Source organism: Pteronotus mesoamericanus, unplaced genomic scaffold (genome assembly GCF_021234165.1).
Source record: "Pteronotus mesoamericanus isolate MK-2021 breed Mesoamerican mustached bat unplaced genomic scaffold, CSHL_Meso_final scaffold_167, whole genome shotgun sequence".
NCBI classification, from domain to species: Eukaryota; Metazoa; Chordata; class Mammalia; order Chiroptera; family Mormoopidae; genus Pteronotus; species Pteronotus mesoamericanus.
Window position 1 is genome coordinate 41,434,592 of NW_026555308.1, and position 20,843 is coordinate 41,455,434.

The 20,843-nt window shown below is 33.5% G+C and overlaps 1 protein-coding gene across 1 annotated transcript in view; it reads right to left on the minus strand.

Moving 5' to 3' along the window:
- FER (FER tyrosine kinase) overlaps positions 1-20,843 on the minus strand; it is a 399,396-nt gene that overhangs the window by 298,582 nt on the left and 79,971 nt on the right. The window contains exons 7-9 of the mRNA XM_054589991.1: positions 4,040-4,223; positions 1,922-2,059; positions 1,218-1,337 (exon numbers count right to left, since the gene is read on the minus strand). Coding sequence (XP_054445966.1) covers positions 1,218-1,337; positions 1,922-2,059; positions 4,040-4,223 — 442 coding nt within the window. The remainder of the gene's footprint in view (positions 1-1,217; positions 1,338-1,921; positions 2,060-4,039; positions 4,224-20,843) is intronic.

A 20,843-nucleotide genomic window follows, 5' to 3' on the forward strand; every position in this document is an offset into this window, starting at 1 on the left:
TAAACAAAAATGTCTTCAGGTATTGTCAAATTTCCCCACAGGACAGAATTCACCCAGGGTGAGAAGCACTGGTTTGGAGATAACTGACACTGTAACAGTATATCTAAAACCAAAGTGAAGCCACTGTGAAATGCTTCAAAACTTGGGGAACAGCTTCAAGAATCCCAACATGGTTGCCAGGAAAAACCTAATGCAGGGTACTCCTGTGCCTCCATTCCTCTCATCTACAGTCAATCCACCATAATTATTAAGCCTTCATCTTCTATAGGTGATTCAACACGCATTGGTTAGTTTCCTCAAACCCACCAGGCCAACTTTAAAGATATTTTACCCCTTTCCAAGAGTTAGTCCCAGAATGCTACCTTTCAGCTATTTATCTATAACACTGAACAATAGAAAGGAGATTGTTTAATGATATTAGATGGGGACTTCTGGCTGAACTCTGGAGGTAAACTTCCAACAGGGCAGATAATATAACATGCTTAATATTAAAGAGAAAATGGATGCATAATCACTTCTAGTTGTGGTTTTGACACAGAAACAAGTACATACAGCGTTTATTAACAGATTTAAGTGTCCTGAAAAAAATCACGAGACAAGTTAAATATTTAAAAGTAGAATGGCTTAATTATATTTTCCAAATTTAAAAACGTACTATTAATAGGCTTTAATACTTTAAAAAGATTAAAAATACACATTAACGTTACTCAGAACTCCTTTAAAACTCTATGAAACAGCAACAATAAAGTGAAGAAGGAATTCATTTGCTAGCCTATAATAGAAGACATCCCTGCCTTAAAATAACTCAGTTACAAGTATAATTTTTGTACTAAATGCTGCTGACATCTGTGAGTCTCATCGTTAACACCCACACCCTCATTTCCAAAATGGTCCTGCCAATAAGTTTTGAGGATGAAATGGGTTTAAAAAATAAGTTTTGAAAAGAATAAAACATTGTCTCAATATAAGATATTAGAAATAACTGAATGAATATATCACACAGAATTTTGATTTTCAGAATTACCCAAATTAATCAGTGGATAATGAGTAAAAGTTAACATGGTTCTCAAAACATTTCATCCTGACCAAACAACAGATTATTTTATTTTTTATTACTTGCAAAGAATAAAAATTGGGATTTTAAATTTCAGAATGTACAGCTATAAATATTGTAAGAATGCTAATATTTAAACTGTTTAGTCTTTCCAAATACTTACATTACTTGCAAACTTTCTGCTGTTAAATTATTCCACATAATCTCATTTGCCTGAAGATTTTCATTTTCTTCTAGTAAGGAAGTATCAAACTCAATTTCTTGCTCTTTAGCAGCTGAAGTTCTAGTAAAGCATGCCAAATAATTTTGATCAATATGAATATCCTATCATAATTCATCTTAGTACATACCAAACGCAGAATATTTTTTCTCATCAAAAATTATATTAACAAAGTACAGTAAACATAAATAGAATAAATCAAATTAAACCCTGGTATCAAAAATCTAGTGATGTAATTTTAGCCTTAATTTCCTCACTGATAGAATGTGGATATTAAGTGGTATTATTCCTGACACAATGGTAATGAGTATAAAATAAGATGATGAATGTACAGAAAAGTAACTGGTATATTATAAAGCTTAATATACAGAGTATTATTATTATAGAAATGTTAAAAAATATAATTTCATGGATTAAAAATAGGCTTAAGAAATGATGTAGTGAAAACTGACAAATTTTTAAAGATCACTATATAAATAGTTATCTTCATGGAAAAAAGGCTTTGAAAATGATTAAAAGCAGACAAATTATTCTGAAATATCTAATGTTCTAACAAGCACTTCAATATTTCTTATTTTAATTGATTATACATTATATGATATAAAAAATAATACTGTCATCAATACTGAAATGTGAAATATACATACCTGTGAACATCTATAAAATTATTGTACTCTGTGCTAGGGTCTATCTGTTCAACCGACATTTGAATCTCTTTATGGACATTTACGATTTCCTCAGTAACAAGACTAGTTATCTGGCTGTATTCATCAAATATGCCTTTTCTGAAAACAAAAATAAAATTTTACAACATTTTTAAGTTATCAAGAAAACAGAGAACCAAAACGGAGTCACAACAATAAACGTAAGAAATGGAATATCAATATTTACAGATGGTGGTTTTATGTATCACCTTCTTTTCATATACTTGGATAGTAGTAAAGTGAACAGATTACACAAATGTACAAATTAGCAATTTATATTTGATAAAATATAATAACTGCAAATTATCTAGAATAAGGCATTACCATTTCCAACCTGTATTTGAGATGTCTAAATGTAAGGTCAGTGTTGATCCCTTTGTATTTCTCAACATTATCATAGAAATGTTGGATTCCACATCATGGAACTGTGGATCCACAATTGTTTCTTTAATGTTTCTTCCTAGTGTCTGCCACTTTCTCACAAGCCCTCCCACTTAGTTCTTCTCTTGCTCCTGGGCCTCTGCTCTTCGACCTTCAACAACATCTAATCTCTTCTTCTGGCCTCCAGTCAGTAGCAAAAATGTCATAATTTTTTTTTTAGCATTACCTAATAAGTGCAAAAGGAAAAACTACTCTGTCATAAAGACCTGATCCCAACTTGAGAACGCTCTACCATTGGACATTACTGGCCTCAACAAGTGTTGACAGACAAGCTTATGCTGCGCAAGCCCAGATAAATATAAGGAATTGTTTGTTTTACTTTTCCAAAATCATTACAAAGTTTCTCTGATTACGAACCATTCTCTCACTTTATTTTAAATAGCAAAATAATGTTTGGGTAAAAAAAGTTGATGTAAACTGTTTTAAGCAATGCTGGTTTGGAATGATTATAGAAATCACCGGACGGACACAATTTTTTAAAGGGGGGAGGACAGAGAAATGTAATGGGGATTTCATGAATATCACTGAGATTATGACCTAATAATTCAAAGCAATCAATGATACAAATGTAAATAAGCCTATGTAGATAACTCTTATAAAGCAATATAGTAAGTCATCACGATGTGGAGATCATGAATATTCACCTTTAAGACAAATGGGGTTGGGGGAGGATGAAGTCTCCTACTGTTGTATGAATGCCTGTGTCATGGGGTTCAATCTCAGGGATATTGCCATGCTTGAATTTTTTAAATGCTAGATGTGAAACAATTTCTCAGGAAGTAAAGATTACATGCTGTAGGAAACCATTATATGTCTCAAAAAGATATTCTAGTGACAATGAGATAGCATGAGTAAAAAGTCATGTGAAGAGTTTGAAAAATATTGATTCATTAAATGAGAAAAGGAGAATAAATATTTCTGAATCAACAATATGTAATTTAAAGTAGATATAACTAAATTTATAAATTAAGTATTTTAAGTTCGCATTTCACTAGTTTATCAACAATCTTAAAAGTTTGCATATTTAAGTTGACTAAAAAACACTTTATTTATCTTCTAGTGGGGAAAATGGGGGATCTTTTAAACCAGCTAATAAGGGAAATGAAGTCTACCAAAGGGTAGACTTTTTCTGTTGCTGTGTATTGATGCGTATGGTACACATGTGTGCACTTCTTTGAAAGTAAAAATTATGGCCTACTCATTTCTGTATTCAATGTGCTTTAGATAGAGTAAAATGTTAATAAATATTTGTTGATTTTTAATCTCATGCTACAAGAGGATGGCAGATAAACCTTCAAAAAATTCTTTCCTTCAGGCTTTTCTGTTGCTCAAAACTTGAATACCCAACCTTGTGGAGACAGGTATCCACTTAACACTAGTCAACAATGAAATTTTTTCATATAAATTTCCAGCTAATTGAAGCAAAACAAAAAAAAAACATACAAAATGAGGGCAATTCTTGGCTGGAAGGTTAAGGAAATAAGCAGAAAGTAAAGGGATACCAGAAGTGAAAATCAAGAAGAATCAAGGTAAAACAGGTCTGAAACACCGATTGGTCTGGGTCAATAAGGAAAATCACTTTACGATGGGATTTTATGTCAAATATGAAATGTCACTTACAGTGCTTTTATCATTTCTTCCTGCATCTTTTGTAAGGAGTCCAGAAGCAGAGGAAGTGTGGTGTCATAATACTGACTCTGATGAAGCTGTGCCCCTTTCAATGCCAACACATACTGATTATGCAACATATGAAGTTTCATGGTGGCTTTGTCATAACGTTCCTTGGCCTTTTCAGTTTCTTTCCCTAAAGAAACCAATGAAGAAAGTTATAAAAGAGATAATAAAAAAGTTTTATCTTCTCTGTGTGCAAACTGAGTCACCACTATTTTATGTTATTTCACACATTTTATGGATAATCAAAAATTTATTGAACATTTACTATGTACTTAGGTCAATGCAATGTACTGTTCCTTTACCAATACTTTACACTGAAGCTGCACTAAAGGGAGGCATGCATGCAATAAATGTTTGGTGAATGAAGAATAATGTACAATTTTTTTTGTAAAACTGTACAGATACATGATTCTTCCCGGGTTCAAGCAGCTTACACCAAATTGAAACAACAGTGCACATTAAATTGTAACACCAAGAAAACAAGAAAGTTTGTAAATAACATAAAATTTTAAAATCTGTGCTTGAGATATCAACAAAGACAAGGGAAGTCAGAAAACACTTTGTGGAGCAAACAGACTTGAAAAGGTGGGACAAGTCTGGAAAGGCATAAGAAACACAGTAGAGACGGTAGTTCTCCCCCTCGCCCTCTTTTTCTCCCTCTCTTCTTTCCTTTCATTCAATGACTATTATTAACTGATCACCACCAGGAATTGTGCTGAACACTGGGTATTCAGTATTTGGCAAAGCAGAGTCGTTGACATAAAGCCCATGGTGTGGTGATTTGGACTACTCAGTGAAAAACATAGAAAGAAAAGGTAATGATATATAGACAGGCAAAGAGATAAGCTCAAATAGAGCAAATTTTGAGGAAGTGAAGAAAATATGTCCATACAAGTAGGGCAATTTTAGGTTGTGAATGATGTGAAAATCAAGCAGAGAAATTTAGACTTGATAAGGGACAATTCTAGGAGGTAAATATAATATTATAAACTAAAATGTTTTGTGGTTCCTTTACTAAAATCATTCAGAAAATATTTACAGACTAATAATATAAATGACTATATAAATAAATACAATTTTTAAGTAGATGTTTAATTTTGATGTAAACTAAACAAGTATTTCTTGGCAATTACTTACATTTAGGGAATAAACTTTTGAAAATATTTGTTAATTTTTGCCCTCTTTCCAAGGAGAGTCCTCCAAATGAATCCTCTCCCCCAAATAAATCTTAGGTTGAGAATTTCCGACGCCAGAGGTTCTCCTCTGCTGCCACTCTGTTTGGGCTCAGCACCTGAGTATCCCCTATGGATAGGGATCAGAGAAACATTCCCAAGGGCCAAAAGCAGAGGAAAAATCAGGGTTTTTGCAGAAGGAGAAGACCTCAGACCCTTAAACTATGCTCAGGCAGAACAACAGAATTCCCTTGATTTTCTCATCATCCCTCTAATTCTGAGGGACAGTAACTATATCTAGCTGGTGAAAAAGTTAAAAAACCTGTCTAGCAGACTGGTACGTCTCTGCTACCAATAAATTCTAGTGCTTCCAAGTAATGGAACCACCACGCACTTCTAGGGAGCTGCACATACTTATTTTACAGATCATAAATCTCTAGTTACACTTCATTAGCTGGTTCCTTCCACATGGTGATATTAATAATTGTTCAAGTTATTCACAAAATGTTGCCGTAGATATCCTATTTAACTTTTTAAGAGTACCTTTCCTAACCCCTCTCACTGCTGAATGGGAAGAGGTTCTAATACTAGAGAGGCGGGATAGGAGCAAGTATATTCATTCAGTTCTATCTGAAAGAATCAGAAAAAATATCATTAGCCCCTAAAAAAGGTGGTTTGCTCACTTTTTGACTACAAATGACCCACCGGATAATATATTTGGGTAATATATTTTATTTCATTCACCAGTAAATAATCATACAAATTTTTAAATATAAACATAAATAAAAATTCATGAAATAATTTGTCCTCTTATTATATAAAGAATGCTTTGTGATTTTTTCAAAATTCTATTATATTTTAATTTTGAATTTTTTTAATGTTCCTTCTGCCTCAGTTAATTTTTTTATGTTCATTTTAATTCAGTTTAATTTTTTTAATGTTCATTTTTGCCTCAGTTAATATAAATCAATAGAAAAGTTTTATCTCACTCTAAATGGCACTAATGACTTTTTAATTTAGCAATTAATAAATCACTTCAACAATACTAATCACAAATGACTTTTAACATTCTCATGAACACCTCCTCCTTCTGTTCAGTTACTAAAGAAACCAGTCCTTTGGCTGGGAGCTAAAGTCACATTAATGCCTGAAAAAGAGTGAAAGTCTCTGAACACCTACTGCAGAAGCTGCCAAAGTCCTTTCTAAGGCCCTTTAGGGTTTTTTTTGGGGGGGGGAGGGGGCAAGATTTACCATTTTTAAGCTACTTTAAGTTTCTGTTACTTGAAATTTGACAAATTCTGACAATAGCCAGTCCAAAAGATCATTGCCCTGATGCAGATAAATTGACTCCAAATAATAAAAAAAGTTTTCTAGAGTCCAAATGTTCACAATAAAACAATAAAGCAAGTATATACCAGGCAAAAATATTCCAATATTGTGTTCTAATTTATTAATTTTTTTACAAGTTTAAAAAAGTGTAACTAGTGAATTCAATAAATTCCATAGTTTGTTACATTTTTAAATGTTACTTTTTATGTAAACTCTATTATTCCTAATTATTAATTGGATTTTTTAATATGTAACTTCAGGAGTCACACTCTCCACAGGAACATTTTCATGGAGATGTTTAAAACATTTAAACCACCCATCTGTCCTCCTATTTACAAAGGTTTTTAAACTGCTCACTACCCATCTGTCTTTCTAGCTGGTACAAAATGATTCACTAATATGTAATGTTCAGCTCGCTTTTATAATCCAGAATAACATTAGAAAAGTTAAGAAGTTCCCAGATACTTTTTTTTATCAGACATAGTGTATGACAAATAAGCTAAAGAAGACTATTATAGTTAAATCTAATTGTCAGTGGTTGTTAGCACAATTTGGAAAAAAATTTTAAATGCCTTTGAAAACATCCAATGCAGATTCCATTACATTAAAATAATAATAATAAATCCTTTAAAAACAGCATTGGACTTAAAACTGAATTTGGGGGTATGTTTCCATAGGGATTTGTAGTGATGTTTGTTTTGTAGTCTACGGCTCACATATTCATGTACATTTGGTACGTGCACATGATCAATTAATTGCTCTATCTATTATTTCCCTGCCACACTTCCTCCCTTGAAGGGGGGAAAAAAAAAGAGTTTCAGAAACATGTTCACTTGGTATGATTTGAAAAGAAATTCTATTGTACTTTTCCTGATTTGTTTTAAAATAAGTATTAGGGTTCCACTGAGACTATATAAATAAATTCAAGAAATATTAATACTATGTGAAAATCAAAATTACAAATAAAACTTTAAAAACCATTCATTTAACAAAATCTATTACCAAAAAGCTACCTAATATGACTCATAACATGTAAGCTTTTTGGCTCAGAATACCTCAGACAACTATTATACATGCTTAATTTTTAAAGATCTACATTTGAGCTGAAAATTAACACAAAGTATACAGAGTGAATAAATTTTTACTGACAGGTACAGGATTAAACCTCTTTTGATGTATGCTTTTGTTTTATTTTTTAATGAGAGGCATTGAGCAGGGCATGGAGTTGTTCTGTGTGTCAATTAACAGGAAGTAAACCATCCAATTTTTCCTTCACCACATAATGAAATTCACAGGAGACTGAATTATAATTCTTTGCCATCACTTGTTGACAAATCTGTTTAATGTCTGTAATAACAGTGTGTATACAACATGTCATGCCATAAACAATATCATGAGGCTAGCAAAACTCAATTATGTAAGTTTGACATTCACAAGAGACAAGCTAGACTACTCATTAAGCAAGTCTAGAGAGCCAAGTGGTTTTTATTATAAACTTCTGAAGTGTTTACCTTTTGTTAAATATTATGACAGAAAGCCTCCTGATAATAAATGAGAAGTGACTATTTTACAAAAATAAAGTGCCAGCAAGTAAATTCTGATTTGAATAACTAAACATTTACCAATGTATATTTTTCCTGCCTTTCAAACATTCCTCCTCAACTATAGAGTTTTTATTTATAACTCTAAGTAAGAAGAAAATGAACAGAAATTTACCTTAACTTATGAGTCACATGGGGCAAATGTTTATATATTTCTCTTCACATGGAAGTTAAAATTCAACTATAATATGCAGGAACAATGCAGGAGCTGACTATCTTACTCAGTGTTGTGGTGACAATAATAAGTCAGTTTTTGTCTCTGCCTCTCCTCTGCTAGATGTGCAACCCAGGCAAGTCATTTCATCTACATTTTAGCTTTTAATTTTTAAACATGGGAGTTAAGTTACCTGCTGGATTGTGAGGGAGATCAAATGGCAGAGAACTGTCAAAATGCAGTTAACAGCAAAGGCTAAAGAAAACACTGAATTTGGAGAACTGAGAAAAACCTTTTTGATCAACTACTTCTATAAAGCACTCTAAAAATACAATAAGTATAGTCTTACTTTGCTACTTTTAATTTTTTGTTATAAGAATATTTTCTATATTAATCCAGAAATATTTATTAATCATGTATTATTGGTTTTAAACTGTTCAGGAAACTAAAATTAAAAAATTGTATTTTTAAAATTAATCATAAAATACCTTTCAAGAGCAAGCTCTAACTCCATGCAACACCATTTCCTTGCATAGAGTAATTGATAGATTCAATTGACTATACATAGTCTTTTAAAACCTATAAATTGGATGACATAATATATTCAAATCTATTTTCTATAATGCAACAAAGCTATGAATGCGGAGGTTCTGGGTGGCTGGGACAGGGACAGAAGCATAATTCTGGATCACCAAATCGTCTAAAAATGAAAAACAAAACTCGCTCTCTCAGCATAACTAATAATCAGAGAATGTCCAAATTTCAAATTGCCTATGAATAAAAAAATAAACACCAAATCTTTGCAAATGATCTTGCACCCTTTCACTTAAGTTTTCATGGACACCAAGAACTGTTCTTAAAAAAAAAAAAGGCACTAAAGAGAGAAAAGAACAGGCAGTTTGCTTAAGAGAGATCTAAAACCACCAACAGAAAAAGAAGTCTACTCTGCACATGAAAAAAAAAAGTGTAAGGGCAGACTAGAGAACTAACTACGAGGAAAGGATTTAAAAGTGCATGCGAAAGTTAAGGGTAGTCTTAGAAAACTAAAACTTCAGAGGTAGAAATGGTTAAAATGAAGAAACATTGGAAACGGCGAAGGGGGAAAAAAGCAAGAAAGGAAAACAAAATCCTTCAGAAAAAAAGATGAAAATAAATGAGTAAAAGGACACATAAATCTTTGTCAAGAACATGAAGAATATGTTATTTTTACCCTGCCTGCAAACTAACAAAATATACTGCCTTGATTTCGTGAATGTAGGAAGAAGACACAAAGACTTCTAGGACAGAGGCAGTTTATTTCTCACAGCAGTATCAGTAGCTAGAGTATCATAATTCGTGGGGGAAAAAAACATCATAAACAAAGTCAAATGACAACCAATGAACTAGTAGAAAATACATGCACCATATATAACAGAGTAAGTTATTTGTTTTAATAGACTTTAAAATTCTTAAAAATTTAAGGAAAGAAAGACCAAAAACTCCATAGGAAAACTACTTAAAATGGGATAAAACAGAAACAAATGAACCAAAAATAATATAACCACATTTAAAGGAGTGGGGAAGGACAAATTAATCTAAGTAACTTTGGAAAACAATATTTGACTAAATAAATGGAAAACTAGAGACAAAAAAACTCCAAACAAATACGGAACAGTAGTTTCTTTTTTCAAAGGCATGAATTAGCAATTCTAAATTATTTTGTTATTTTAGGATTTATCAAGTAACTAGATAGATTATGAATAACAGAAGCCAGGTTTCTCACTGTCAGTGAAAGAGTTGCAAAGGCACAAATAGGAAGAGACAGAATGAACTCTATGACGTTTGACTGAAATTGGAAGTATATATGTGAACTCTTCAATTTTAGTATAGAGAGACTGATAGATACAGAAACAGGCACAAATGTACGTGTATCTGTATACATTTGTTTGTTTCCTATGTCTGTCTATTGGAAGGATCTAGAACAAAGATACCCCAGTAGCAATGAGCATACCCAGTGTCCAAATATTGATTTCTAAATCCTATTTTCCACCAAAGGAACTATGGTTCCTTAGAAAAATGCAGCAGGACCTACAGCAAGAAAAGCATAAGATGAGCCAGAAAATAAGAGTTAAGTGAGTGACAAAAACATTTCCGAAGGACAGAGAAGACAGTTTGAGTTTCCCTCTATCAAATACAGAGAAAGAAAAAAAGATAAAGCAAATGTGGTGAAAAAATATTTGGGTAATATAGGTAAAAGATATATGAAAATTTTTGTATTATTCTTTCAACATTTCTATAGCTCTGAAATTATATCAAAATAAAAAGCTAAAAATGGAAAGCTGTGAAAAATATTATCAAAATTGAGAAGTACCTGACTATTCATTAAATCTTTTTAAAAAATGGAATTATTGAGCCTACATATGAAAAAATTCCAATTATTCTTTTAATAATCTTCAAATATTGATACTGACTTCCCAGATTTAAAAAAAAACACTTGGTTTTAATATGTATGTTTCAAAGCAGGTGATTTTCCACCATCAGTAATATTAATAAAGACAGCCAAAATGTGAAAAAAACCAAACCCTATCATTCTATCATTCTAGCTTTTTAAGATAGCCAAGTGTGAGGAAGAACAATGTTTACAACAAATTAAGGGCATTCCTCCTTTAAATCTTTATCCAGATTCCAGTGTCCTAGGTTCCGTGAGGGACACACAGTCACAGTCTCTTCTTCCTACACGTTGGTTGCTTGGCAAGAAAATAAAAATGGAGGCTCACAAAAGAGTCTTCATAATGTTAGGATATGATGTAGAAGAGGAAATGTACAGGCCACAGTTTACTTAGCATGGATAACCAACTAACCTCAAACTCCTAATAATGTACTATAATATGTAATATTATCTAGTAAGTTAATAAATACCCTTAAGGAAGTGGCTTAAAAGCTACAGGATATGTACAGACTCTATCTTGAAGAAACAGACAATACTGATTGCCTGTAGAGAGAAAAAAAAAAAAAGTGGGTAACGAATAGGAGAAAAACATTTCACTGCATGCTTACTGATTGTACATTGGGGTTCTGAATTTGGATTTATCTTAGTGGCAATCCATGAACCCCATTTAAAAAAAAAATAAGCAATTTAAGGGAACTTCTAGAAGCTCTCATCAGCAAATCTAACCTCTTATTGTATAAGGCTGTATATTTGACCTTCCCTCTTCTTGTTCTAGCTGAGACCAATTCTTTTACTTGGGTACTAGATCCATCCCCTTTCACCTATCCAAGTATATTTGCTCCAGCAATGTCTTCCATCTTTCTGTTGCACCATCAGTTTTTCCTTTTCTACAGGAGCATTTTCATCAGCACACAAGAAGTCTCAAAAACTCCTCCCTTGAATCTGCTTATTTAGTTACTTTCCTATCTTTCATTCCTCTTTACGGCAAAACTCCTTCCTGAAAAGATTCATGTACACTAGTCATCTCTAGTTTCTTTCTACACATTCTTTGTTAAACCCATCCCATTTAGGCTTTTTCCTCTACTGCTCCACTGAAACTTGTCGAAGTCATCAATAACCTAGGCTTTGCTAAATCCAAATCTTAGTCATCTTCTATTTTAGTAATGCTCAACCTAGTTAATCACTTTTTTTCCCTTGAAATCCTTTCCTCCCCTAATGGGTTTCCAAAATAATACATTCTTTTGATTTTTCCTTTTACCTTGGTCTTCTTTTTCATTTATTCCTCATTTCCCAGATTTCTCAGTGTTGGGCCCAGTCTTAAAACTCTTCTCTTTTCAATCTTAACACCCTTGGTATTGTTATCAGATCTTACAGCTTTAAATACAACATTCAGATTTATAGTTTTATCTCAGACCTCTCCCAGGAACTCCGCAGACCCAGACATCCAAATGCAAAGTTGACATCTCCACATTGATGTCTAATAAAAATCTCAAAACCAAACTCCCAATCGTCACTTCCAAATCTGTTCTTCCTCCATTTTTCTCCATCTCAGTTAATAACAATGTTATCTTTCAGTTACTCAAGATAAAAATTTTGGAATCATCCTTGACTTCTTACTCTCACACAACATCCAATTCATCAGCAAATCCTTTAAGCTCTATTTTCAATATACAGTTGATCCTCAATTTTCATGGATTCCATATTTCTAAATTCTCCTACTGCCTACCATTCATTTGTAATTCAAAAATCAACACACACACACTGCTTTCCAAGTCAACCACAGACATGCACACGCACAGAGCAGTGAAGGAGTCACACGCAAGCTGAGAAAACTCAGTCATGAATAGGAGAAAAACTTTTCACATATGCTTACCGGTTTTGTACATTGTAATTTTAAATTTGGAATTATGTCAAATGTAAAAAGGCTCTGCACTGACTTTTTGTGTCAGCTCTCATAGTGTATAAACTGTCCTGGTTACAGTCTATTTAGTTCCCTTTTTTTTTTGCATTTTTTGTGCTTTCTGTTTATTATTTTGCTGTTTAAAATAGCCCCTGACCATAGTCCTGAAGTGCTGTTCAGTATTTTTATGCTCAAGATGGGTGGGATGTGCCTTACAGAGAAGATAAGTGTGCTAGATAGCTTTAGTCATGAGTTATAACACTGTGAGTTCAATGTTAATGATTCAACAATATATATTAAATAAACTGTCTTTAAACAAACACACATAAAACAAATGTATTGTTGGGTGCACTGGTGATGTGCTGTTTAACTATGAAAAATGTGACCCTGTGTACAGGAGCCTACCTAACCCTTCATGTCATATCCACTAAGGGCAATGGCTCAGTACTCAGTTGATACTAATTCAGTGTTCGCAGTAATTTTACAGAGCATAAATACCATAAATACCAAGAATCAATTATATATCCCGAATGTGGCCACTTCTGATCACCTCTGCTATCACCAGCTAGGTCCAAACCAGCACAAGCCCTTGCCTGGATTAGTCAATACCCTGGAAGTAACTGGTCTCCTTACTTCTACCTCTTCCCCACCCTCAGGCTATTGTTCTCAACAGGCTACCAGAATTGTCCTGTGAAAACGTTAGTCCACGTGATTCCTCTGCTCAAAACCCACCAATGGTTTCCCCTGTCACTCAGGGCAAAGGATTTTAAAAGTACTACCAAGATCCTATGTAATCCATAACTCCCTTGCCACCACTATCATTCTTCCTCCCTGATCGTAGCTCATACAGCCATGCCCTTCCTTTATCAATCCTTCAGTTCCAGCCACACAGGTGACTGTAACACTTCTCAAATATGCCAGACATGATCCCATCTTAATGACTTTGTTTGGGCTACTTCCTCTCTCTGGAGTACTCTTTGCCCCCATAAAACCACATGCTTCACTCCCTCACCTCATTCACTCTGCATTTAAAGGTCTTTTCCTCCATGACAATACAATTATTCCCCAAACACCCTATCTACCTACAGTGTTTTCTCCATTGTAATTATTACCATCTAATATACTATGTTCCACATTTTTTTTTATTAATTAGCTATCTTCTGCTGTAAAATGTAAGCATGAGGGAAGCAGAGATTTTTGGATGTTCTGTTATCTACACTATTCCTAATGCAAATAACAGTGCCTGGCACATAAGAAGAAAATGTATAAATTGCTATAGTTCTTATTTTAAAAATAAATATAAACAAATAAAATTCTTCAAAAGTTATAGAAAGATTATAATTTTACATTCTGCATCAGTTTATATCATCTTTCTAGTAATCAAGTCCAAAACTAATATTGTTAAGGAGATCAGCTATAAAATATAGAGGAAAATCAGCAGAAAGACTTAAATTCTTTTAACCTCTTAGTATGTGAAATTTAGTTTTATTTAATAAAACTAAGCAAAGGGAGGATAAGTCAAATAATTATGCTTTCATTTTACTTTTAGGAAGTTATCTTCAGAATGTAAATAAATCATGGAGCATATTCCATCCCACATAATATTTCAGAATTTAATGAGAATAGTATAACTGTCACTCCAATCTCTACAACTTTAACCAAGTGCAAAGTATTTTAATAACTAAAAGTGCCATTACTTTTTATGACCTTATAATGTTCCTATCATATTATGCTCCTATCATATTATGCTCCATGCAGTGAAAAGCATTCATGGCATAAGTCAGTTGCTAATATATCATGTACTAATAAGTAGGAAAAAAAAGAGAAAACCTCTCACTTTCAGGTCACTTTCAACAGAATTAATGATCAACGAACACAACTTAAACTCTACTTTGGTCTCTAGCAAGTCCTGCCTCCAAAACACATTTCTTCCTTTTGTATGTTGAACTGAGAGATAAATCTGAACTTCAGAAAATTTTTCTAGGGGATCTACATACATCAGCCATATATAATTTTGATTATTCAAAATCTCCAAGACTTAGACATTATTGAATAAGGAGGCTAGTTACCATTCTTGGTAGGTTTAAAATGAAGAAATAAACTAAAATAGCTTTTAGAAAGTTTTATTCATTTTTTAAAATTTGGATTTATTTAAGTATAAATCAACCATCTGTCTGATATGTGGGCTTATTTAAAACTGTTCTTCATAATTAAAGTACTCTAAAGAGACGACTCAATGGATCTAATGAATTTTAATTGACTATAAAATATCACAGAACTATTCATAATGAATGAGAGGTGATTTAAGAAAATCTACTTCCAATTACAGAAAAATTTTTGCTTGAAATGAGGCTTAACAGTTAATTTATCCCATTCTAGTTGTAGGTGCCCTCTTATGCCATCTGCTTAGGGTAGTGAGGGCTTATAATAATCAGGACATCTACCAATCCTTTTGCGCTCTTTTGCATTTCTCATAGAGTAAGAAGAATTTGAAGGTGAGACTGTTTCCCACTCTTGTCACAAAAGCATATGAAGAGAGAGCTCCTTTCATACTTCTCTCAGCTGGCTGGTATAGGCATGTGTAATGTGGAGTGGCTCATCTTGTCTTGTTTCTTCTTCCTGAACGTGATGTGTGACAAAACAGAAGCATTCAGGCTTCTACCCATGTAAGAGAATCCCCCACAATGCTCTTGTGGGTACATTGAGGCTTCATAAATATAAAACTTTAGTGTACTTCTAGCAATATAGTACCAATGAAATAGGCCACATCAGAATATATAACTATGAGGTAGTTATTCTGAACATCTTTGCAGTATATCTTCAAGTAAGCTATGAACCATCAAAGCAAAATCATATTTAAATTTACTTACTTCAATGCCAAATGGTTCAACATAGTTACATTTAAATTTTACAAAATTAGGGTGCATTACATTTACTCTTAAAAATATGTTTTAACTTTAGGAAAAAAGTGCTACATAACATAAGAAGAAAGGCCTATGTGTAGGTAAATCACTAAAGATGCTACGTATGTTCTACAACATAATCAAGTGTTGAATTATAATGAGACCCCCCCCCAAAAAAATCTGATAATAAATAAACTCATACAACACTCAAAATAAATGATTAAGGAAGATAAAATCCACCAAGAGTACAAAACTTAAGTAAATGTGTTAAGCAGAAAAAGAGACATTTAAGAAAAGACCAAATCAAAATCATTCAGGCAAAATCTACAATACCTCAGATGAAAAATACATCCCATAGGGTTAAAGGCAGATTAGCATTGCAGAAAATAACATTAGTATAGTTACAGACATAGCCATAGAAACTACCCAAAATAAAAGAGAAAAAAAATAAGGGAAAAAACATCAAAGTGTCAGTAGGCCGTCAGACAACTAAAAGCAGCTTAATATACATGTGACTGGATCTCGGAAGGACAGCAGAAAGACAGGCGGATTCAGGAAACATATGTGAAGTGATAATGGCTGAAAGTTTTTCCAACCCATGAAAACCATAAATTCTCAGATACAAGCAGCTCAAAAACCACCAAGCACAAGGAAAATAGAAAAACTACCTTATGATCGATCAGTTTGCTCAAAACCAATGATGAAAAGCAAATCCTATAATGTGCCAAAGGAAAATAAAATGTTCAGAGCAACAAAAGTAAAGATTAAAGCAGATTTCTCCTTCACGTGACAGTAGAGGAATATCATTAAAGACCAGGGGGGAAATGCTGCAAAGGCAGAATTCTATACCCAACAAAAATATATTTTAAAAATGAAGTTGAAATAAAAACTTTTTCAGACACACAAAAGCTAAAAATATTATCCACAGACTTAGAAGTAATGTTAAAGTTATTCATGTAAAAGTAAATGATATCAGATGAAATAAAGAATGATTAAAAAGACTACAAAAATAAATATACAAAGTATTTTTCTATAATTTTAAAGATAACTGTTTAAAAAGAACAAAAACATTAACAAGAATGTGGCACTTTTTACATGCAAAGTTAAAATATCACAATAAGAGCACAAAGACTGGAACACTGTACTATTATTGTAAGGGTCCCATATTATAAAGTGGTATAATACCACTTGAAGGTATATTATATAAGTTAAAGGTAAAATAAAACAAAAATTATAGGTAACAAGACAACAAAGAAGATAAAAAGGAATCTTAAGAAAAATTTTCAATTACTCCAAAAGAAGACAGAAGAAAGGACAAGGAGATAATAAAGAACAGATGGAAAAAAGAGAAAACAAACAGTAAGATGATAGATTTAAACCTAACATCATCAAAAATCACATTAAATATAGTCTAACTACATCAAAAGGTAGAGATTATCAACATAAAAAGTAAGACCTAACTAAATGTTGCTTATAAGAAATGCACTTCAAAAATAAAGATTGAAACAAGTTAAAGTATAAAAATGAGAAAAATATACCATGGAAACACTAATAAAAGTAAAGCTGAAGTGGCTATATTAATAGAATATATAACACAGCAAAAAATAATACAAATAATACTAGGGATAATAAAGGTCACTTCACAATGACAAAGGAGTTAAGCCTTCAAGGGGATATAACAATCTTAACTTCTTATACACCTAACAGAGTCTCAAAATACATGAATCAAAACAACTGAGAAAACTACAAGAAATAGAGAAATCCACAATTACAGTGGGAGGTTTCAATTGCACTATCTCAATAATTGATACAACCAGTAGACAGAAAATCAGTAAAACACATTAAAAATTTGAATAACAATATTAACCAACTGGATCAACCTGACAATATGAGGGGATATCTCCCAAAAAGGATATCTATTTATAAAAACTGTTTATTCATTCTTCATGTTTATACTTCAGTCACCTTCAAAGTACTCTCCATTTGACAGAATACACCTATTGAGGCTTTTTTTCCATGCCTCAAAAGTTTTTGAACTTGTCAACCTCAATGCCTTTTAGTGCTTCTGACATTTTTTGTTTCACTTCTTCCACGTCAGCAAAACATTTCCCTTTGAGGACTTTTTTCATTCCGAGAAACAAACAAAAAAAATGTCGCTCAGGGCGAAATCGGGAGAATATGGAGGGTGGGGCAAAGAGGCCATGCTGTTTTTGGTAAAAAATTGTTGAACATTCAGTGTGGCATGGGCAGATGCATTCATAAATTGCAGCAACCAGGACCAATAAAATGGCATTGGTCTGATTAAGATAGCATAAAGTATATAAAATAAAGTGGGGTCACTGATGCCAACTAAAATGGCTGTCAGCCAACCATGACACTTTGGTTCAAGAAGAAAATTACCTAAGTCACAGTAAACACACCTGGCAAGGAGACCTATCTGCCCACATGGTCATATCAGACATGTCTGACAAGGAGACACACTTGAGATATCTGCACACGTGGTCAGAGTAGTCATGTCTGCAGAGTGGGAAAACCCACAGTCTCCTGGGAAAATTCCACACTTGGCATCAGGGGTGCCAAGACATTTAGTGAAAAGACCCAAAAGGGTGAAGTACCCCACTTTCAAGGTATAACTAAGGCATGCTCCAGACCACTGCTGAAAAAACCGAGCTCCACGCACCAGAGTGCAGCTCCTTGCCACGCGGATCTCCTTTGGCATCGGCCACCGGAGGCTCTGCCCTGCTGGACTGAAAACTGTGTCTGCCCTACTGCCCATCTGGCTCCAGAGATCCTTCCATGTAAGAAGCTGATGACTCCCTTGCCCACCGTGCTGTCTCCTGGACCTGCAGATTGAGTCTCTGGGACTTGGGTTCATTATCCCCCAATTGATTGCTGTGTGTGTGTAATATTCCTCTTAGAATGTTATAGAGTGTGAGCAGGATATTAATGTATGTTGATGCTCTACTTTGAGGGAACCTGCATTCAATAAATCCTGAGTGAATAGCATAGTTAATGTGTGTGACTCTTGTCTATTCCATGGTGCCAGGCTGCTCAGCAGGCAGCTAGCCAAGCAGTTGCCCGGCTGACTTATAATAAAGACTCTATCATGAACACATGCTCGTGACATAAATCACCCATCATGAAATTGGCAAATACATTGAAGAAGTTTTCAAGAAATTCACTGAAGCAAAACACAGGCTCTCAATCAGTGTACCAGCAATGCCAGCTGGTGCGCTGAAACAGATGGATCCCTAGAACACTCACCTAGCAGAGGAAGCCTGTGCTACAAGGGGCCGCCCTCCAGAAGATAATTGTGGGTTCTTTTGGTCCTCCTTCATATATCACTCCAACCAGTAATAAAATAAATATTCTTACCAAGTACATATGAAGCATTTACCAAGATACACCATACTATGGGCCATATAACATGTGTACATAAATATAAAAAAATTAAAAAATAAAATGAATATTCTCTGACATAAATGGAATTAAATTATGAATCAAAAATAGGCTACCTCAAGCAACCTAAATGCCCATTAGTAGATGATTGGATCAAAAAATTATGGTACATATACACAATGGAGTACTACGCAGCAGAAAGAAAAAAAGAAGTACTAAACTTTGCGACAGCATGGATGGAACTGGAGAGCATCATGCTAAGCGAAATAAGCCAGGGGGCGAAAGACAAATACCATATGATCTCACCTATAAGCGGAACCTAACCAACAATGAAAAGATGCAAGGAAAATATGACCAGCAACACTGAAAGGAAAAGAAATCAACAGAGACAAGAGAGAAGGGGGGGGCAGGGAAAGGGAAGGGAAGGGGAAAGTCAAGGAACATATAGCAAGGACTCATGGACAAAACCAAAGGGGAAGAGCTGAGGGAGGGAAGGTGGGAGGGGGCAAGGGAAAGAGGTGGGGGGGAGGCAGAGACAAATGTATTTAAAAAGTAAATAAATAAATTAATTAAAAACAAAAAACAAAAAAAAATAAAGATTAAAGATAGAGGGAGGGAGGGAGGGGGCAAGGGAAAGTGGTGGGGGTAGGCTGAGACAAATGTATTTGAAAAACTAAATTAATTAATTTTAAAAATTAAAGATAGACTTAAAACACACACACACACAAAAAAATAGGCTACCTCAAGAAAAATACCATAAATTTAGGAAACTAAGTAACATACTTCTAAGTAACCTATAGATCAAAGAAAATAAAAGTATTTTGAACTGAATAAATATGAAGACACAATAGTATATGAAAAGTATGAAACATTGCCAAAATAGTAGTCAGGGATATTCATATCATTAAGTGCCTGCATTGGAAAAGAAGATAGTTCTCAAATCAATAATCTTAGCTTCCACATCAAGAAAGTAAAAAAATTGGTACAAGCTAAGCCTAAACAATGTAGAAGGAAGTAATAAAGACTAAGGCATAAGTCAACTAAACAGAAAGCAGAAAAATAGAAAAAGAACAGCCAGTAAGTGTTAGTAAACAAGTAGAGAAAAGGAAACCCTTGTGCACTCTTGGTGGGATAAACTGGTGCAGCCACTATAGAAAACAATACAGATGTTCTGCAAAAAATTAAAAATGGAACTACCATATGATCCAGCAATCCCACTTCTGAGTACTTATCTGAAGAAATCAAAAACACTGATTAGAAAAGATATATGAACTCCTATGATCCCTGCAGCATTATTTACAATAGCCAAGATATGGGAACAAGTCTAAGTGTCCACCAATTGATGAATTGACAGAGTGGTATATGTATGCAATGGAATAGTATTCAGCCACATAAAAGAATAAAATCTTGTTATTTGTGACAACATGGATAGATCTAGAGAGTAGCATGTGAAATGAGGTAAGTCAGAGGTATACCACATGATTTCACTTATATGTGGAATCCAAAAATCAAAACAAACATACCAATAAAACAAGACTCATATATACAGAAAATACACTGATGACTGCCAGAGGGGAGTGGCGTGGGGGGAAGGGCAAAACAGGTGAAGGGGATTAAGAGGCACTAACTTCCAGTTATAAAATAAATACACCACAGGGATATAAAATGTACAAGATAGGGAATATGGTCAATAATATTGTAATAACTTTGTATGACAACAGATAATTACTACTCACTATGATGATTATTTCACAAAGTGTATACATATGTTGAATCACTATGTTGTATACCTGAAATATAATATTGTATGTCAACTATACTTAAATTTTTTAAATAAATAAATAAATGTAGTACAAATGCAATC